General features: G+C 43.5%; 2 protein-coding genes across 4 annotated transcripts; both read right to left on the bottom strand.

Moving 5' to 3' along the window:
• Positions 1-323: 323 nt before the first annotated feature.
• TXNDC15 (thioredoxin domain containing 15) lies at positions 324-4,050 on the bottom strand. Its single transcript, XM_053990993.1, has 5 exons — positions 3,801-4,050; positions 3,358-3,713; positions 2,667-2,830; positions 2,348-2,478; positions 324-1,691 (listed from the first exon to the last, which is right to left on the bottom strand). Exons 1-5 carry the CDS (start codon positions 3,850-3,852, stop codon positions 1,495-1,497), a joined length of 900 nt encoding a protein of 299 aa, XP_053846968.1. The 5' UTR covers positions 3,853-4,050; the 3' UTR covers positions 324-1,494.
• A 1,976-nt stretch (positions 4,051-6,026) lies between these two features.
• On the bottom strand, positions 6,027-18,256 carry C15H5orf24 (chromosome 15 C5orf24 homolog). Of its 3 annotated transcripts, XM_053990992.1 has the most exons (3): positions 18,157-18,255; positions 10,271-10,700; positions 6,027-8,392 (listed from the first exon to the last, which is right to left on the bottom strand). In XM_053990992.1, the coding sequence occupies exons 2-3, from the start codon at positions 10,695-10,697 to the stop codon at positions 8,352-8,354; spliced, it is 468 nt and encodes a 155-aa protein (XP_053846967.1). In that variant the 5' UTR covers positions 10,698-10,700; positions 18,157-18,255; the 3' UTR covers positions 6,027-8,351. The 3 variants fall into 3 exon arrangements, with proteins under 3 accessions (XP_053846967.1, XP_053846965.1, XP_053846966.1); XM_053990990.1 differs by having other exon boundaries at positions 6,027-10,700; positions 18,157-18,256; XM_053990991.1 differs by lacking the exon at positions 18,157-18,255 and adding an exon at positions 12,871-12,890 and having other exon boundaries at positions 6,027-10,700.
• Between the last annotated feature and the right edge of the window lie 286 nt (positions 18,257-18,542).

Here is an 18,542-nt window from a genome sequence, read left to right as displayed (position 1 = left end):
GTCACCAGCCCTGGAGGGCTTTAAGAGGCGCGGGGATCTGGCGCTGGGTGATGTGCTTTAGGGGTTGTCTGGACGGTCTAAAAGGTCTGTTTTAACCTTGACGATGCCATGATTTGTGACACCTACCCGGGAGGAGAACTGCCGGCCGCAGGTGGATTCTGTCGCACAGTGAGCAGGCAGGTGTCATTTCCACCCCTCGGGACCGCACTGAAACAGCCCCGTTCTGTTTGTAAACACATCCCTGTTAGCGGTGCAGACGTGAGCACTGGGGACAGTCCAACCCTGGGCCTCTCAAATGAACCAGATGGCAGAGGCAAGAATGCTCCAATTTATCGTTCACAATCTTTATTAGTAACATCCATCCCAGGTTTATCTTCAGTAACACCGAAGTTTTACCAGTGCCATTTCCTTTTTGGACACATGACCTCTTGGTTTCCAGAGGAAAAGATAGAGCCAGCAGAGAAATGAATGAAGAATTACATTGCAGGGATATGAGCTATCTGTCGAACAATAAGTCTTAAGGCTTTGTTTTATGTTAGCTTAATTTGCTCTCTAAACCACCCTATTAGGATACTTTGGCAAGCCTCCACCATGATAAATTTTATGCAATCACATAATCCAAACCCCACACAACATACCAGTCCATACCTTATCCAAAGCCCTCCATCCTAATCATATCTAAAAAAACCCATAAATTCTTTATGTAGCCTCAAGTGGAGAGTGTGGAACTAGCAAACATGGTACTAGAAATTTAAATAAACATCAAGACTGGTCTTGCTAATTTAGGCAGGTGAGCCATAGTTCAGAAATTGCATGTTTTTACTTCTGAAAAAAGCATCTTAAAAGGTAACACTAAAAACCTGATTTATTTTTTTAAAAAGGACAATTAATACAATTTCATCCAACAGGAATGTGGTAAATAATTTGTATACACACACAAGAAATAGTGAGGTGAGCTTGGAAGTGACTCGAAATCTCATAAAGAACTATTACTAAGTCAAAACTCAGAGTGAATGAAAAAACCAGCACTGAAGCCCAGTGCCAGACGTGGGAACAGTCACCTCCATGGGAGTGAAAAATCATTTAAAACATCTTCATAGTTCATTTCATGGACATTCAAACTAATGTACCAACACCTCCCTTCACTAGTGTTTGCCTTGCAGTGCCACACACAGACCAATGTGCTGTAAAAATCTTCCCTGATCTACAAATTAGAACTGTAACACTAATTACATCAAAGTCCATTAAAAAGTAAATCAGAGCAGCTTAATAAATACTTTAGTTCATGTTTTTTCGTACTTGTTCACTTACCACTGGAATCGCCACAAATGTGCTTGTCACAGATTCAGTAGTTCATAAATAAAGCCAATTTTTAGTCGTTATTATAAATTACAACCAACAAATTCAACAGTTCATTCTTAGGTACTTCTAGTCCATAGAAATCCCCACTTTACCAATAAGTGGAAAATTTTGTCCCTGTTAGAACATCTGAAGTTATTCCTGATGTTCGTGCTCTTGTCCCGGGATGAGCCACCGGATGCTGTCGGTGCGAATGGTGGCGTACATGACAAAGCCAGCCAGGAAGAGCACCGAGAAGAGGAGCAGCCAGTCTATGCCCTTCGTCAGAACACTTGGCAGGGGCCCTTCCCAGTCTTCCTCTGTCACAGCCACATCGCTTCTAGCTTCTATCCCTAAAAAACAAAGTACTTGGTCAACACCATAGTCACTAAATACAGAGAGGCTGCTTCTACCTGGAGCTTTGCTCCTGCTCTCAGACTAAGGCTCAAACACAGGGAGACTTAAAATTTTGGTGAGATTACCCTTGCACACTATCATATGCCCAGGATATGATTTACTGATATAAAAACTTGTGATTTTTATGTGTATTAGCATAACAGGAGAAGGCTTGTTCTGTCCTCCCACAGCACAGCCTTGGACAAGTTGTGGGGGTTTTTCAGCACATGGAAATTTAATTTAGAGTGTTTCAGGAATCTCATTTTTGTGCATTTCTGGAAATGCAGATCCAGACAGCACTTCAGTGTGGATTAGAAGAGAGCTAGCTGGGTGGCAGAGAGAGTTTAATTTATTTCACTCTCAGTTAAATCTTTGGGCAGGAAGATATGCTCCATCCTTCTGGCAGCCTCTCTAGCTAAACCCCAGCGTTCCCCCTGCTCTGTGATAGCAGCCCAAGGAGCCGAGTTTCTACTCTCAGCACAGGCTGAAATCCAGCTCAGGGCAACAACTGATTAAGTGAACTTCTGCTGGGTCCTCTCAGGGTCTTTATGACAATTTGGACCTTAAAGCCAGCCTGTTCTTCCCACTGGCAAACCAGGGCTGATTTACACACCTGTCTGGTTAAAGATGAAGTCCTTCAGGGTTTCCAGAGTTCTGTCTGTATGATTAAACCTAGCCATAGGTTTAGCACCTTGGAAAAGAAGAATATTTGGTACAGCCACTGTTCCAAATCTAGTTGATAAACTACAAAAAGAAAAAACAAAGTATGAAGGAAAATAAATCTTCTGGACGAAGAAATAAAGACAGTCACAATACTGAAAGTGTCAATTTCACTAAATAAAATTGTCAGTTTATGTAGAAAAAAAAGTCACTCCTGTTTTTAAAACTCAAAGCTAACAGAAATGAACTGCAGCATAAGGAGTGTGAGTTACCTGCTGTGCTGGGATGCATCCAGTGCCAGGAAGCGAAGAGTTGGAAATGCTCGGGGCAGAGAGTTAAAATGAGGTGCCAGGCTGGCAGAAAAGCGGCACCACGGTGTGTAGAACAGGACCAACGTACAGTCACTGCTGTTTGGGTTCAGGAACTCCATCAGGTCCTTGGAGAAAGCATGAGAACAAACATGGACAATTACATATTTAACAGGGTTAAATTCTGTGTAGGGATGCAATATTCAGCAACTGATTACATACTTGGCAATACTGATCAAGCAGCTGCACCTTTTGAAACAGGTGGAGAATTGTATATAACCTTTTTTAAAGGTTGTTTTAAAAGTTTATTACTTAAAAATATACATACACATAACCCTTACAAGAAAAAGAAAAGAGCTGGCACTAATTGCCATTAACGATTTCCAAGAAACACCAGTCCACAGAGCAGAAAAGCTGGCAGTACCCTTCAAGCACAGAGGTAACACACACAGGCACATGAAGCGAGCCGTAACTCCATTTTTTTCCTGCCCAGAATGGCCCAAAAAGCCTCCTTGCCCAGTCATCTATTTTCTTCGGTAGAACGTAGGACGTTACACAGGGAAATTCACTAAGTCAAGCACTGAAAACAGCAGGCTGACGGGGCACCCTCACGCGTTCACACCAACGCCGGGCAGTGAGCGGGCCACCCGCGTACCTGGGACACGTTCAGGATCTGCAGCGTGAAGCGCTCGATGCCCGTCGTGTTTCGCTCCTCGCAGTTCACCTTGGGAGCCTTGGCGCTGTCGGTGCCGTTCTGCTCCTCAGCGGGCGCGGGCAGCACGGGCTCCAGCACGGGCTGCTCCCGGGCCTGGGCGCCCGCCGGCCCGCACGCATCGCCCGCGGCCGCCCCATCGCAAGCGCCCGCGGGGCCGCCGCTCGCCTCGGCCGGCACCGCCGACAGCAGCACGGGCTGCTCGGCCAGGGCCCCGCTGCCCAGCATCGCGTCCGCCATCTCGGCCGTGCGGTACCGCACCGGCTCGGGGCCGCCCGCGCTCCGCTCCGCCGCCGCTCCTGCGGGGAGAGAGAGGCACGGAGGGAGGTGTCAGCGCCGCGCCCCGCCCGCCCCGCGACCGCGCACCCAGAGCCCCCCGGCCGCACCTGCGGGAAGGGTCGCACCGAGCCAGGCCAGCGCCAGCAGCAGCCGCCACATCCTCACCCACGGCCCCGGCCCCGGCGATCGCCGCCGCGTCTCCCCGGACAACGACCGCTTCCGCCGGATCCCCGGGACACTTCCAGTTCCGCTGCCGCTCGTATTTCCGTGGGAAGAGCTCTCAGCTTGTGAGGGTGGTAGTGGTGGGACAGCGGAGCGGGGTTGAGCTCTGCTCGTGTTAGGTACAAAGCGGGCGGATTTAACCGAGTTTTCTCGCCACCCCGCCGAGCCCCGAATTGGGAATGTTCAGCCTGGAAAAGAGAAGGCTTCGGGTGACCTAATTACGGCCTCCCAGTACCTGAAGGGAATTTATAGGAAGGATGGGACAAGACTATTTACAAGCGCGTGTTGTGACAAGACAAGGAAGAATGGGTTAGATTAGATATTAGGGAAAAAAATTCTTTACCAAAATTATTTTTAGAAAAAATTTACTGTGAGCATGGTGCGCCCCTGGCACAGGTTGCCCAGAGGAGCTGTGGCTGCCCCATCCCTGGAACGTGTCCCATCCCTGGAAGCGCTCAAGGCCAGGCTGGACGGGGCTTGGAGCAACCTGGGATAGCGCAAAGTGTCCCTGCCCATGGCAGGGGTGTGGAACAAGATGTTCTTTAAGGTCCCTTCCAACCCAAACCATCCCATGACTGTGACCCCGCCTTGCAGGGCTGAGCCTGCACGGTGACCGGAGCCGCTGCCCGGGCCGGCTGTAGGGCTGCTGATGCTGCTGGAGGCATTTCACTATAGTTCAGGTCGGAAATTCTTGCAGCGAGACAAGTGCCATCCCATGGCTTCGGCAGGCTGCTGTGACTGAGCAGTGAGTGCCTGTAACTCAAAGCCTGCTCTGGTACAAGCGTATTGCAGCCCCAGCACTGCCCCACAGCCGCAGCTGCCTGGCAAAGGATTTGCCTACTCCCACCGTCCCCTTTGGGAGTTGTTTGCACACAAACTGTGCCTTAACCTACAGCAGGCTGGGGTAAGGGTAAAAGGCAGCAAACTAAAGGCGTATTTTTAAAACTAAAAAAGAAGAGTTCTTGTCCAGCAGCTTATCAACCAAAGCTCCCATGCAGAAAGGCAAGGTAAATACTCCCATATTCTTTTTTAGGAAATTGTATTTTTCCTGTTGCAGAATTAGTTTTTACTTTATTTCAGTTTAATAGTGAAGCCTCAAGACTCTTTGGGACATTTTGAAAATGAACACATTACTTCAAGCGCTGGTATCGTTTTTAACACACTTCCTTAAAACTGCCAGCAGTGCACAATGAGATTTTGCCAAAACTCTGCATCTGTCAAAAACTGATAGTCGTGACCGAGGGGAGCATGAACCATGCACATGGGGAAAAGGGCAAAAGGAAAAATCAAGTAATTGTGTATAAATGAAGATTACACTTATTACAGAAACTGGACTTTTAGCGTTGTTTTTACTCAGGTGTACTTCTCCAATTGTGCCATTCCTTACAGCACACATTTTCTTGCTTGAAGCTTTTTCTTTTGAAGTCCAATTTGCATAAGCACTAATAATGAGGACATAATAGTCTAAAAATAGAAAACATGAGGTTTGCACATAGAGGGAAAACATTTAATTAGATCAGCTGATATGGAGCAAGCCAGAAAGCAAAAGCACAAAGGGAATCCAAACCGGTGCAGACTAGCAAAGATCAAGCTGCCTCATTCCCCCTTCTCCTTATGTTTTAGTCAAAACAGCATTTTCAACTTGAAAACAATTTCTTACTGTGAATTTAATCTTAACATGATCTCCTTCCTGCCATAGCACAAATGTTCCTGGAATACAGGGATAAATATATCTTATTCATCACAGAATAATGAATTATGACCACCATTCCATGAAAATTTTATTTATGAGTACTTTCAATTTGATTTCCATGTGCAACAGAGGAAAAAGTTAGCAGTTGACTATTTATCCATACAGGGTGATAGCTCCTTTGCTCCCCTTTTCTCCACTCTGAGAGAAAGGACAAGTACAATTAAGTTACTGTCACTGTTGTTGTCAATTCATTTAAAAAAGGCAACATTATCTCCTGACACCAGGCAACTCATGGTCTTTTTGCCTTGATGCAAACATATGTAACATGTCTGTAACAAGCAGGTAACGCTGTCAACTGGCATCTTCAGCCAGAATTTAAAAGGTATTTAAAAAAAAAAAAAACAACAGGGAAAAATAGTTAGGTTTTAAAGTATTAACTTTATTAATAAATATACATCCATATGATGATGTAAATACAGATCATGAACACTACTCCATTCCCATACACATAATTGCACACGAGTAGCTCAAGTTCATGGACATAAAAACATACACAGTATCTAATCAGGCTTTTTACAGCAGAGGACAGGGTGCTGATACTAGTTATTTAACAGATTACTGTAACCCCCAAAGTAAACCTGTGGAAAAGCAAATGATGGAAGATCGAAGGAACAGAAAGTGGTTCAAATTTCAGAATACAGATTATTCTATTTCAAAAAAAAGTCACAAGGAGAAAGGTCTAGTCTGTACTAAAGTCATAAATATATTTAGCGGTGTTAAAATATATGCATTATAATAGAGAAGAATAAACTTTTTGCAATCAGAAATGAAGTTTGCAGTTCCAAGTATTTATGATTGTTATCAGCTGTTTTAACTGTCAACTCTAAGGGTAGTGTGAAACATTATTATACATATAACAAAGAACAGCAGAGCCACAGCTAATGAAACCATTGCACAAATGACTTCACATTGCTCTGCCTTTTAAAGCTCTTCAAAATGGGGGAGGGAGTTAAATTCTCATCTGAATTGCTCGGTGTATTGTAGTTCCAGGTAATTATCTTCAAAGATACATCACTTTTCACTGACAAGGCTTGGTTGTGTCCTGACTGAACATTAAGATCATTCAGGCAAAATGAAAATATATTCATTCAGAAGAGAGATCTTTAATGGCTCTAGTTAATTTGATTATTTTAAATTAAATCCAAGATATAAAGAACATTGCTTTAATGACAAAGCTAAGTGCTGATTTTAAAAATACCATTTTTGATACCAAAGTCAGCTGCTGATGGTATCTGATTTTTTTCTGCCAAAATATGGTGCTAGCATCTTGAATCTGTCCAGTGCAAGACTTTATAGTAGCAAAATTATTTGGTTTTAAAGTTTAAGTAAATTTAATCAAGAAAATGAATAGTAGTTACTACATGTATCTTAAACAGTGAACTTTATAGCATCATTAAGGAATAATAGCAAGCTAATACATTTCATTTATGTATAAATAAGACATTAGAAACTTGATAATTAAAAGAAATTATTAAAACCTAAACTTGACATGTAGGTCTTCTGAACAGTGTTAACACACAACAGTGATCCTAGCTTATGAATAGCTGAATTATGATATATAATATAAAATAAGCAATTTACCTTACAAGTAATGTTTTCATACTATGGGGGGGAAATGCCAGTTTTCCCATTGGTACTAATAAAGTTTAGGCATTAACATGCTGTTTCAGTGTTTCTCATGGAAAAAAAAAGTGTTGAAAAAAGCACAATGTATTCTGCAGAGTATACATAGGAAGAACAGAAGTATTTGAAAATTCCATTTCTAGTCACTTTGAATCTCCTCTTTTTTTTCCCTTCACTGCATGGCACCAGTAAACTCTAGTCAGATATAAAATAAAGCAGAATTAGGAAATACCAGCAGTGCACTTCTGATCTCCTTTCTAAATGCAGAGAGCCAAGCAGCATACTGCGGGCTCTCTGAACACTTTTCTATTTGATGCTCATCATTTCACAACTGACAACATTAATTAGTTTTTACTGGGATTATATTTCATCTGATATAATTAATAAACACTGTAATGAACAGAAATTGCTTAGGTGATTTCATTATTTCATCAGCATACTTGAATACAAATTATACTAGCAGAACAGCAATACATCTGCATTATCTCCTGACACACAGCACAGCACCATTGAGTGGATGCACAAGTGAGGAACGGACAGGAGCAAACAGGATCAACAGGAGGAGGTAAGGAGTGGAGTTTCTCCAAGGTACAGTGGTTGACATGCAACACGTTCCTTGCCAGCGAGGTGTGACACTCCTGCAGTTACACATTCAGCTGAAGAGGACGGCTTGCCCAGCTGAGTTCAGGAAAGAACTTAAAGCAGTCTTTTGTTGAAAAATTATCTGATTAAAAATAGCCAATACAACACAGATCCTGAGGGTGAATGAACTCACGTTAGCATTTTGCATGTGTCAGAAGTTACATCTTCTGAGAGAGACTGCTAAATTTCAGACTTGCAAGTTTGTTGAGGAACAGAACGTACAACTGGATTTCAGAGCTTCAGCATGAAGAAACTATTCCTTAGTAGCAATTTAGCTGCCATTAGTTCATCTACTGACTAAGGAGCCATCCAGTATAAGTTGAGGTTCATTGTCTTAGTTGCCAGTCCATACACAGTTCCCCCAAAACAATTCAACACACCTATTGTAAAGTACAGCAAAAGTCCAGCTCAATATGTGTTAGGCATCACTGGAACACCTGAAGGCTTGCTGCTTTTTTCCTGATAAAAAAGGTATGAGACATGACATCTGTTTCTTAAGTTGTCATCACTGAAATCAAGAGGTCTAGTCAAAATGACAGCAGGCCAGAATAACGTTTATGTTAACAAAAATGACCATCATTACCCATTCAGCACAGGCTCAACCCAAATTTTATTCTCCCCCAAATCTGCAAAATCTACATATTCCCCCTCCCCAGGTATTTCAAGCTACAAATATATCAAAGTCAATTTATATGTGAAATTATTTAAACGTAAACTTTCTTCCAGATTAAAAAAAAAAAAAAAAAAAAAGAAGAAGAAAATTAATTTGGAACAAACAATATGTAACACTGAGGACTGGTTATTTTTTTCTTTTGAAGTCTGGATGAAAGTATTTTACACACACACACTCACACATTCTCCCACACTTAAAAAAAATTACACACACCCAGTTGAAAAATGAAACATTTCTTTTGGGAGGAGGGGAGGTTTTAGTTTGAGTCAAGGAAAGTACTTATAGTTAACCAATAACATTTTTTTCTGGCTTGCATGCATAGATGAATTACTCTATATCTGGGATCTAGCAGTGCAGTAAACTGCATCCTGTTTGCATCAGCTATACAGTTTGCTTTTATAAATCGTGAAAATTGTGTCCTTTGGTAGATATAGAAGCTTCTATAACTTAAATATAGCATAAATGCCTAACAATGAAATAACTATTTCCAGGAATATCTGGCAAAACTGAGTCTAAAAATTTGGCAACAGTGTCTATTTAAAAAGTTTAATTTGTAAACATTATAGGTTATTACTTTAAAAGCTATTAAACTGTCGCCATCTAAGCACAGATTTGAAAGGCAAAAGCCAGTGTAAATAGCTATTTACAGATTTAAGAACATACTGTTTAATATTAATCAAGTGCCTAACTAGAATGAACAGCACTTAATTTCTTATAAAATGTTTCAAACACCAAATAATTATTTGTGGTTTGGTATATTTATTACTAGGCATTTCAAAATTACCCAGCAGAATCCTGTAACAGTGTAACTAAAGGAACAGCTCTCACCTAATGGCAAAGTAACTTGTCTTTGTAAGGCGCTGTGAAGCTGTAACACACTGTACAAATGCTCAGGTTTCTTTAATATCTTCCAAATTATTTTTGGAGCATTAGTTGAAATTCACTTAATGCTACAACTCCAGAAATAAAAGTCACTGGAAATCACTCTAGAAAAAAAGGTTGGGTTTTTTTTTTTTTTTTTTTTTGTTTAAGTTTTTAAGTTTATCTGAGGTCTGTAGAAGGTCCTGCAGAAGTGGAAAATGTGGCTTGCCACTTTATTAATTTTTCTTACCAAGTAAGAACTTAACTGGCTAAGTTGCTTATTGTGGGACAGGCCACATCATGAACCATCAGCCAGCTAATTTCTGTCCTCCTTATTTCAATTATTTAATGCATAACATACATCTAGATTTATGTGAAACTGAACTTAAAACTAGGGACATGGACATTATGTAAGTATTGACACCAAGGCATAATGTATCATTTTAGACTTCTTTATAAATTATGATTTTAAATCAACAGAAGCCTCTTTAAACCAAAGCCTTCCCATCATTCTGTAAAAGTTATTAATTGCACCTGTAGGTTATGGCATTATTGGAACAAAATCTAGAAGCTCAGACTTAAGCAAACATTACAAGAAAACTCAAGAAACATGCCCAAAATCAGCATAAAGCAGATTAGTAAAGAGTAACTCATTCCCTCCCTTCATTCATTAGGCTGTTTGATTTTGCTGCTAGTTTCACCAGCAGCATGGACTCCTCTGTTATGCACCATAGGGTAAGGAAAAGCTGCACTGCCACAAGTATAATTTAGATTTGCAAGCCGTGATAGAGCTTTAATGCTACCTGGAGGTCTGCCTGGGCTGACTTTGTATCCTGCTGCTTTAGTTGTACCCAAGGGTCTGCCTGGACTTGTCTTAAATCCAGCTGCTTTGGTGGTCCCCAGGGGTCGACCTGTGCTGGTTCGGTACCCTGCTGATTTCGTGGTCCCTGATGGCCTTCCACGTTTCCCGGAGCGGTTGAGGTTTTTCTTTTTCTTTAGTTCATCTTTTGTCTCTATATTCCTGCCACTTGTGGTCTGCAAGTGGGGGTCGTTCAAGGCATCTTGTCTCTGGCAGGCAATGGGTTTGTGGCTGACTGCGTGGCTGTACTTGCTCTGCTGTGTGGCGTAGAGGTCAAACTGATCCGCAGCCCTCACATTGTCTTCGTTCAGGCAAGAGCTCTTGCCGGTCCCACAGAACGCTGGATTACTGCTGGCAACAGGGTGCATCATTTTCTACCAAAAACAGGAGAGGGAAATACGTATCAATATAGCATAATACTGCAGTGTTCCACAAAAGAGAATCTTTCAAAAGCTACCTTTGTTTCATAAATTAGTCCAAAATACTTTGTCTATTTTTAGTAAACAGTATTAATGTCAGTAAATTACTTTTGAAATTGGTTTTATTAAGCCTTCACTTGAGGTTCTGCACAGTAACCTTTACACATAGTTAAAAAGGAGAGTTTAAACCACCTATTATTCACTTAGGTGTAATTAGGGACAAAGTAAGTTAAAAAACTGAACAACAGCATTTCAGAAACCAAGATCTACAATATTTGCTCATCTATGATTCCAAAACCTTTCTAACCAAGTATCATTTTAGTTGTTCTACCTCTAAGATTAATATGTGACTCAGCTGTAAGCCAAAGAAACTTTGGTTTACTCTGTTATAACTCTCTTGGTATAGTAGATACAGGATCCTAAAGATTTTTTTTTTTGTTTGCTTAACTGCAGCAAAAGAATAAAGTGCAAATCGGTTTTCTTATTTCATGTCACAATTAATGTCAAAGAAAGAAACACATAAGGCATTTGGCAACAAAATGGTGCCATAGTTGGGAAAGCAGAGGGATGAAATGAATTTGTAACCAAGTACAAGATGCTGGATTGCCGAAATGCCACTGCTGTCCTAGTTAGGAGAGCACGTACAAGCTGCTATCAATGCCAGCACTCAGATATGTTGATATTGTTGGCATTGCCAACAACTCTGGGAAATAAAGCAACTACATCTTCCATTCAACTATACTGGTTCTACAACTTAAATAAGCTGCAAATACTCAAAGTCTAAGATAGTAATATTTAGCCAGGCTGAAGACAATATTAAGCCAATAAATAATCTGGCCCTTCAGAGTATTTCTATGTCTTGCAGCCACACTTAAGACACCAAAAAATGTCTTCCCATGTTAAATTTCTTAAGAAGATAAAGTCTGGAAGATTTATTATCTTTTCCCTACAATAGCTCTGGAATATCACCTACAGCAACATAATTTAAATTCTACCATTGATTACTGAATTTATTTGGCAGTTACAAATGTTTCCTGCCAGCCAGAGAGAAAGCACACAGCACAGTCTATTTACCCTGGAGTAAATCCCCGTGCTCTTTTCTCCTGATTACAAAGGATACATTCCCTCTTGGAACACTCAATCTACCCTGGCTTGTCAAATGCACATTACAGTGTGCATTACTCTTGTGCAAATATATGAATATGGGTTTATGTCAAATAGTGAAATTATGATTGAAATATGGTTTAAATATTAGATGTTCTAGTAGAGATAATCCAAGTACTACAATCCTGGTGCATAGCATGGGGTACAGTAGAACAAAAGTGAAACCACTGTTATTGCAGCTGTTAACGTCCAAGCCAAACAACTAAGAATAGTTTGCAAGCCTGCACTTAGCAAAGGACAAAGGAAATAAGCTCAGGTCAGGAGACCAGACAGAAGGTCTTATCTGTGCAACAATACAGAAGGAAGCTTAAGGTTTTCTACAATTCACAGTAAAAAAATGTTACCTTTCTTTAACCCCATTAGAAAAGTGCCTGCAATTAATCACAAAAAATAACTGAGATTTTTCATGATATGTAACTGCAAACATGAGGGTTCTATAATGTCCTTTCACTGTGGAGAGTGTAAAGCCCAGCAGCTCTGAAAGGCTGTTCAGCTGTTTGTTGATCCACTAGAGACACTTGGAGTGCTGAGAAGCACTCTTGTCTCAGTACTCATTTTAAACACAGGAATACTGGCTTTGGCCCCAGAAAACTGCTCCAAGCTCAACTGCCACAAAGAAGGATCAGCAGAGCTGCCCAGTATCCAAGGTACACACCAGAGCAGGGAGAAGGCACCGAATAAAAGCAGGGGCTCCTGGTATTTCTCATGAGACCAACCAGGCTCACACTCACTCCTGTGTTACATTCCTATTCTCTGCTTCTTCTCCTCATTACACTTGGGGGGATTTTTCCATCCATCTTTCTGGGGGAGAGCCATCATAAGCACTCCTAGACAGTGAATATATTCTGCTGTGGCTGATGAATGCTGGAGCTTCATCACCATATGCATGTGCTTTGTGTCTACGGCAATAGCACTGACAAACACTGACTTCACACACAAGCCCTGGCTGATGATACTTTACCTTCCATCTGGCAACAGCCAGCATTACTGGAATGGATGAACGAAGAAAGTACAAATCAGTAACTGTTTAAAATTTCTTTCTCGAAGAAGCTTAACAAAACCCCCAATTTCAGTGGAAGACTGCCAATAGGATTTTTTAAAATGCATTTCCCCCTATATCTGCACCATTTTTCAACAAACCATGCAAATTTCAAGTAGTAGCCAAGGTTCCTCTTTTATCTTCTTTGATTTAAGACATTTTTTGAAAAGTTTTTAAAAGGAAATCTGTAATCAAGCTTAATTACCCTAGCAAGGAATCTCCAGCATAATTTTCCTTCATTCACATTACAGCAGGGAATAAAAGAATGTAAAGAGTCTATCTGTGGTGTGGAAGCAGGTTTCTTGGCAGGGAGATATACAGGATAAAAGAAAATTGGTATAAAATGCAAAGCTATGCCAATTTAAAAATTACACTCTAGCTAAACTGTATAGCTAAACACAAACAACTTTGTCTGCAATCATTCTTGAATAAAACCCTCCAAAAAGTTTCCAATAAGATAGAACTTTCTCATTTTAAACCTGTAAATAGACATGTAAAAATATTTGCAACAGTTTACTTAAATCAGTTTTAAACTGATTTAACTGACTGGCTCTGAATATCTCTGTATCAACAAACAATTAAGATGAGGCACTGCAACAAGGAAATTAAGTTGTATTTCAAAAAGATTTGCTGGAAAGTAACTATGGAGGATTTTCTGTACGGATCTTTTAGTGCCTGGTAATTTATATCCCTACAAGTGCTGGGGAAAGGAGGAGGCCCTGGATAAGCTGGCTTTGGGAAAAGAGAGGCAGCTTCTCATGCAACAAAGCACAGAAGTTCCAGCACTGCTAGAAAGAAACAGGACAATCCAGGTGGGACCCACAAAGCTTTGCTACAGGGGGATGTGTGGACATGGTCATGACCCCCCCTCGTATCCCTAAAATACAGCTTAACATACAGCTCTAGCTCACAGCTGCTAAGGCTCCCGGTATTGTTATGGCCCATCTCTCTCTCCAGGCTTTCCTCCTGCAGGAAATTCCCATTCATGACCTGTTCACTACACAAAATTGCAATATCAAAGCTACTCAAATCGCATTACATAAAAACATCCTCTTGGGCTGTGATGTGATGCCCTCTTTGGCTTTCAAACATCATACCTTGCCTTCTTCATGGGCATGACTTAGCTGCCAGTGTAGACAAGATGAAACCTTTGATAAGCAGACACATTCACAAGGCCCCGCAGAACAGGCACTTGCTCAGTAGTCATTTTATACTGAGTACTGGACCTGAGACCCATTATCTGCACTGAGCAGAATAATCAGCTCCAGCACAAGCAGCAACTGCTCTGCTCTCAACACCCAGCCTGCCTTCTGTGGCCTGGTGAGTGCCAGAACAGACCTGACTCAGCAAGTGCCTCTGACTTCTGCTAAAACACCCCTGAATCATAGCAAAACTGCACAAAACTTGAAGTCCACCTATATTACAGCTTTCCAAATGATGAATACCAGGAAGGGTAAACTGCTCACACCAACAGGGACGATTTTGCTTTTAATGAGGGTTAGTATACAACACCCACTGGTTTTTCTGAGATTTTTTACCACTGAGCCTGCAATAATTTCTTTCCACAGTATCGATGGGGCTGTGGGAGGCTGTAGCAGCACATTTTCATCATCATCCAACACACACAAAGTATGTGACTCGCTACTTAACAACACAAGCAGCCACAAGCATCATTTGTGCAGAGCTCTCTGAAGGTCACTGTGGCCAGTGAGCGCCGCGGGAGCGCAGCACAGGCCCGGCTCTGTTCAGGATCCCTCATAAAGGACGCTCTATGCTGAGCTCCACGGCCCTGGGGAGTGTCACAGGGCTCCTTTGCTTTGCAGGGGGGTTGAGCAGCAACAGCAGCAGGAGGAATATTTTCCCTTTCAAGACCACAACAGAAATATGGTGTCAGTTCTGTTCTTCTCTCTTAGGACAGCATGTGTGAGAAATCCTTTCATCACTCACTAAGAATTCTATCAATTTAAATGTTTTTCACATGTCCCTTTTATTGTCAGTTCCTTTTATACACATTAACTCTTGCTAAAGTAGGGCCTTACCCAGTTTTTAAAACTCTGTAACTGCTTGCTTTCACAAAGATGTACCTTATCTGGAGTATTCACATAAATGTAAATATTTTAAAAATACTAAGTATTAAATTCTATCAGTGGCACAACATACACTGTAACACCTGAACGTACAACTGAAATCTTATCTACTTGTGAAGTCTGATAACCAGCTTTTCCACTTAGGAAGCCCTTATGAAGTGCTTATGAAGCCCTTTCTGCAGTTAGTGCATAATATGTATTTTCTCACTGTTTGACACCTGATAAAATGCCAAAATATAAAAAATAATTTCTTTACAGCAGTGACTTCCTAGAATCACTACATGACAACACAAGACTGCAAATCAAGAGACAACATAATTTTGGAATTTTGTTTATTCTTAGAAATTAAGAGCTCTCCAAGCAATACAACTTACAAGTATGGTCCTTCCCCTGGTGACCCAGAGTAATTTTCTTATATGACAGAAGTTAAGAGAAGAGTTATTTGGAGCTGAAACACCCACTCCCTTCAAATTCCCCTTCCCCAGACGTGCCAGCAGAGTGGGAGCCTTCCCCCATCAGCATCCGTGCCTCCTGCTCCTCACCAGAGAGCTGCAACCTGGGTGTGGTCTCTGTGCCCCTGGGAGTTCGAGTCTTTTGACTCAGACACCCCAGGAGAAACAAAGCTCTCCAAAGCCTAAGCACCAGCTTTGTATTACAGACAAAGCTCAACTGCTCTCACAAAGGGTTGATGTTGGCAAAGCACCACTAGGCTAAGTGTAAAGTAAACTGAACTTTTAGGGTTCACTCATTATTTGATTGCAAAACCAGGCAAACAAGTAATTGTTAGGCTTTCTAACCCTAAAAAACAAATAAGCCATATTCAAGGGCAGAGTTTCACTAGATGCTAACATTAGCAAGGATGTCAGCTGACTTCTTCCCACCCCAAAATTAAGATCTTGTATGATGAGGATGATGATGAACAGGACATCTTGAAAGGCTTAAGACAGCTTCACAAAAATTAAGGAAGATGGCATCAATGATTTAATTATCTGTGCAACCCAGTCACACTGACACAACTGACAGTTTGGTTTCACAATCAACAGAAAAACCACTCTGAATCCGCCCTTCTTCTGAACAGGACAATCTTGCCCTTTCCTCTTCTTCCACATTCCCACTCCTTCTGCCAACACTAACTATTGTGCAAGAGCAGGACAAATCAACATCAGGGATCTGATCCAGGTGAAAACTAATCCAACAAGAAAGCAAAAGCAACAGTGTGCAGGCACGGGGGCAAGAGAGTAACAGAAACCCACATTTCCATTAGCACGGAGACAGTGCCAGGTCAGCCTAAGCCACATTACCCACTGGCTGCCACTGACCCCATTCCCTGGTACTGTTACTTAAAAAAAATAACAAGATCTCAAAAAGATGGTCTTAGTGGACTTCAAAGACCTGGATGACAGGCATGACAAGTCCCAAAGACAGCACAGGGAACGGAGGTTGGAGAAAAACCCCAGAGCTGGGGATGGAGCAGCTCAGAATTGAGGCAGCCATTAGGCCAGACAGACTGGCTTAGGAGAGTTCAGTGAAACTGCACCCTCATTATTCTGTGGTTCTTCAATTACCAAACTTCAAGGCAAACCAAATATGCATATGAATGATGGAGCAGGTAGAGGTGGATCTTTATAAAGAAAGGATTATTAGTGTTTGTGAATTGTCCATTCACCTCAAGGGGCTATTCCCAAATAAAAAGGAGCAGTCCTTGCCATAGCCTAGAACAAGGGCTTTGAGGAGCTGGAGATGCTTATTCATCTCCGTGGGTGTTCTCGCCCACCGCTCTTCTCCCCAGGGCTGCAGTCTCGAACAATAGCTCCAGAGGTAAGAGGTGCTCATTCATCTCAGTGGGTGTTCTCACCTACCCTCTCCTTTCCCTAGCCTGCTACCACAAAAGGACTTTCAAGCTTAAGAGATGGATCCAGCAGCTCCTTCCTGATGTGAATTTTCACAGCGCTTCTCTGTGACCAGACCATGCAGAAGGCTCTGGACACCTGTCCACAGACCTCAGCAGTGCAAAGGGCTCTGAACACCTGTCCACACACCCAAACACAGCCACAGCAGCGTCCTTGTGTGAGAGTACTGAAAGACAAAGTCCACTTGTTGAATCTGTTCAACAATGGCCAATGGAAAAACATGTTGGATTTTCTTTTAAGACTGCATCTAAAATATGAGGGATACGGGTACAGACACATACACAAAATTCTAAGAGAAACTGTGGCATCTGAAGACTGAAATAAACAATAATTTAAGAAATATTTTAACAGAGTGCCCCTCCTACCCTTTCATTTTACACAAATAAAAATCACATGGATCAAAATAACTGTTAATCCAGGGAGAACTGCACAAAAATTTAAGGTGCAACTATTCACTAATTAATTACACCGGAAGGACTATACACAAACAAGAATGCACTAAACTATCCATAACTGAACACAAGAACACGCAGCACTGACACGCGTTATATCAAAAGGCAAAGAGGCACAGAAGGGACACAGTGAGGCTCTCCAGGTACCCCGATGCGCAGGTGAGCGAAGGCATCCGCTACTTAGGTGTGTCAGGAAATACATCCAGGGGCTGTACGCACACATGCAGATGCCCCACGCGAATGGGATGTGCTCTAAGTAAACAGCCCCGCGCACCCGCCAGCCCCACGCACGGAGCTGAGGGTGCTGAACAGAAAGGAACAATTCCCGGCCGCAGGCTGGAGAGTAGGAGGGCCCAGCCCCACCTGGAGCGGCCAAGGGCCGGCTGAGGGGACAAAGGGGCCGCACACCTCCCTGCGACTCGGCCGCAGCCGGGGACGCCGCGCCCGGGGCGGCCTCGCGTGTCCCGTGTCCCGCGCGGGGGGCACGGACCGGGCCCGGCCCTGGGCACGGCCGGGCGGGGACAGCGGGGCAGGCGGCCATGGCGCAGCTCCCCTCGCGCGGCCCCACGGGGCCCGAGCGCCGCACCCTGGGGCGAGGAGACCGCGGGATCGCCCTCAGCGGCGGGGAGGGAGCGGAGGGGGGAGAGGAGAGCCCCGCTCCGCTCCCCTCCCCCGCCGGCCGCGGCTCCATCTTGCCCGCCCGCCGCCTCCCACCGCGCGGAGCAGGGGCCGGGGCCCGCGGGCTCGACCCGCACCTACCTGAGAAGCTCAGGGCGGCGGCGGCGGCGGGCGGAGCGGCCGCCTCCCCACACCGCGCCGGGCGCTGCAGGGAGGGGACGGGCGCAGGGGAGGGAGCGGCGCTGCGGCGGGCGCGGGTGGCGGGGCGGGCGGGGCGCGCTCCCGAGCGGGATCGCGCTGCGGGGGCGCGCGCGGGGCGGGGCCCGCGAGGCCCCTCCCGCCGCCGAGGGTCGGGGCCGCGCGGCCGCCGCCATTTTGTGGGGCGAGCGGGCGGGCAGAGGTGAGGCTGGCGAGGGCACAGACTTGTCCCGAGTGCCTGAGGCACCGTGCGTGGCCCTGCGCATCCCTGGAAGCGGGAAAGTGTTACTGGTGCTTCCATCACTGCCGCTTGGATCGAGGAGTGTGGC

Source organism: Vidua macroura, chromosome 15, assembly GCF_024509145.1.
Source record: "Vidua macroura isolate BioBank_ID:100142 chromosome 15, ASM2450914v1, whole genome shotgun sequence".
Classification (NCBI taxonomy): domain Eukaryota; kingdom Metazoa; phylum Chordata; class Aves; order Passeriformes; family Viduidae; genus Vidua; species Vidua macroura.
The sequence above is the reverse complement of the archived record's forward strand: the minus strand, read 5'-3'. Positions and strand labels throughout refer to the sequence as shown.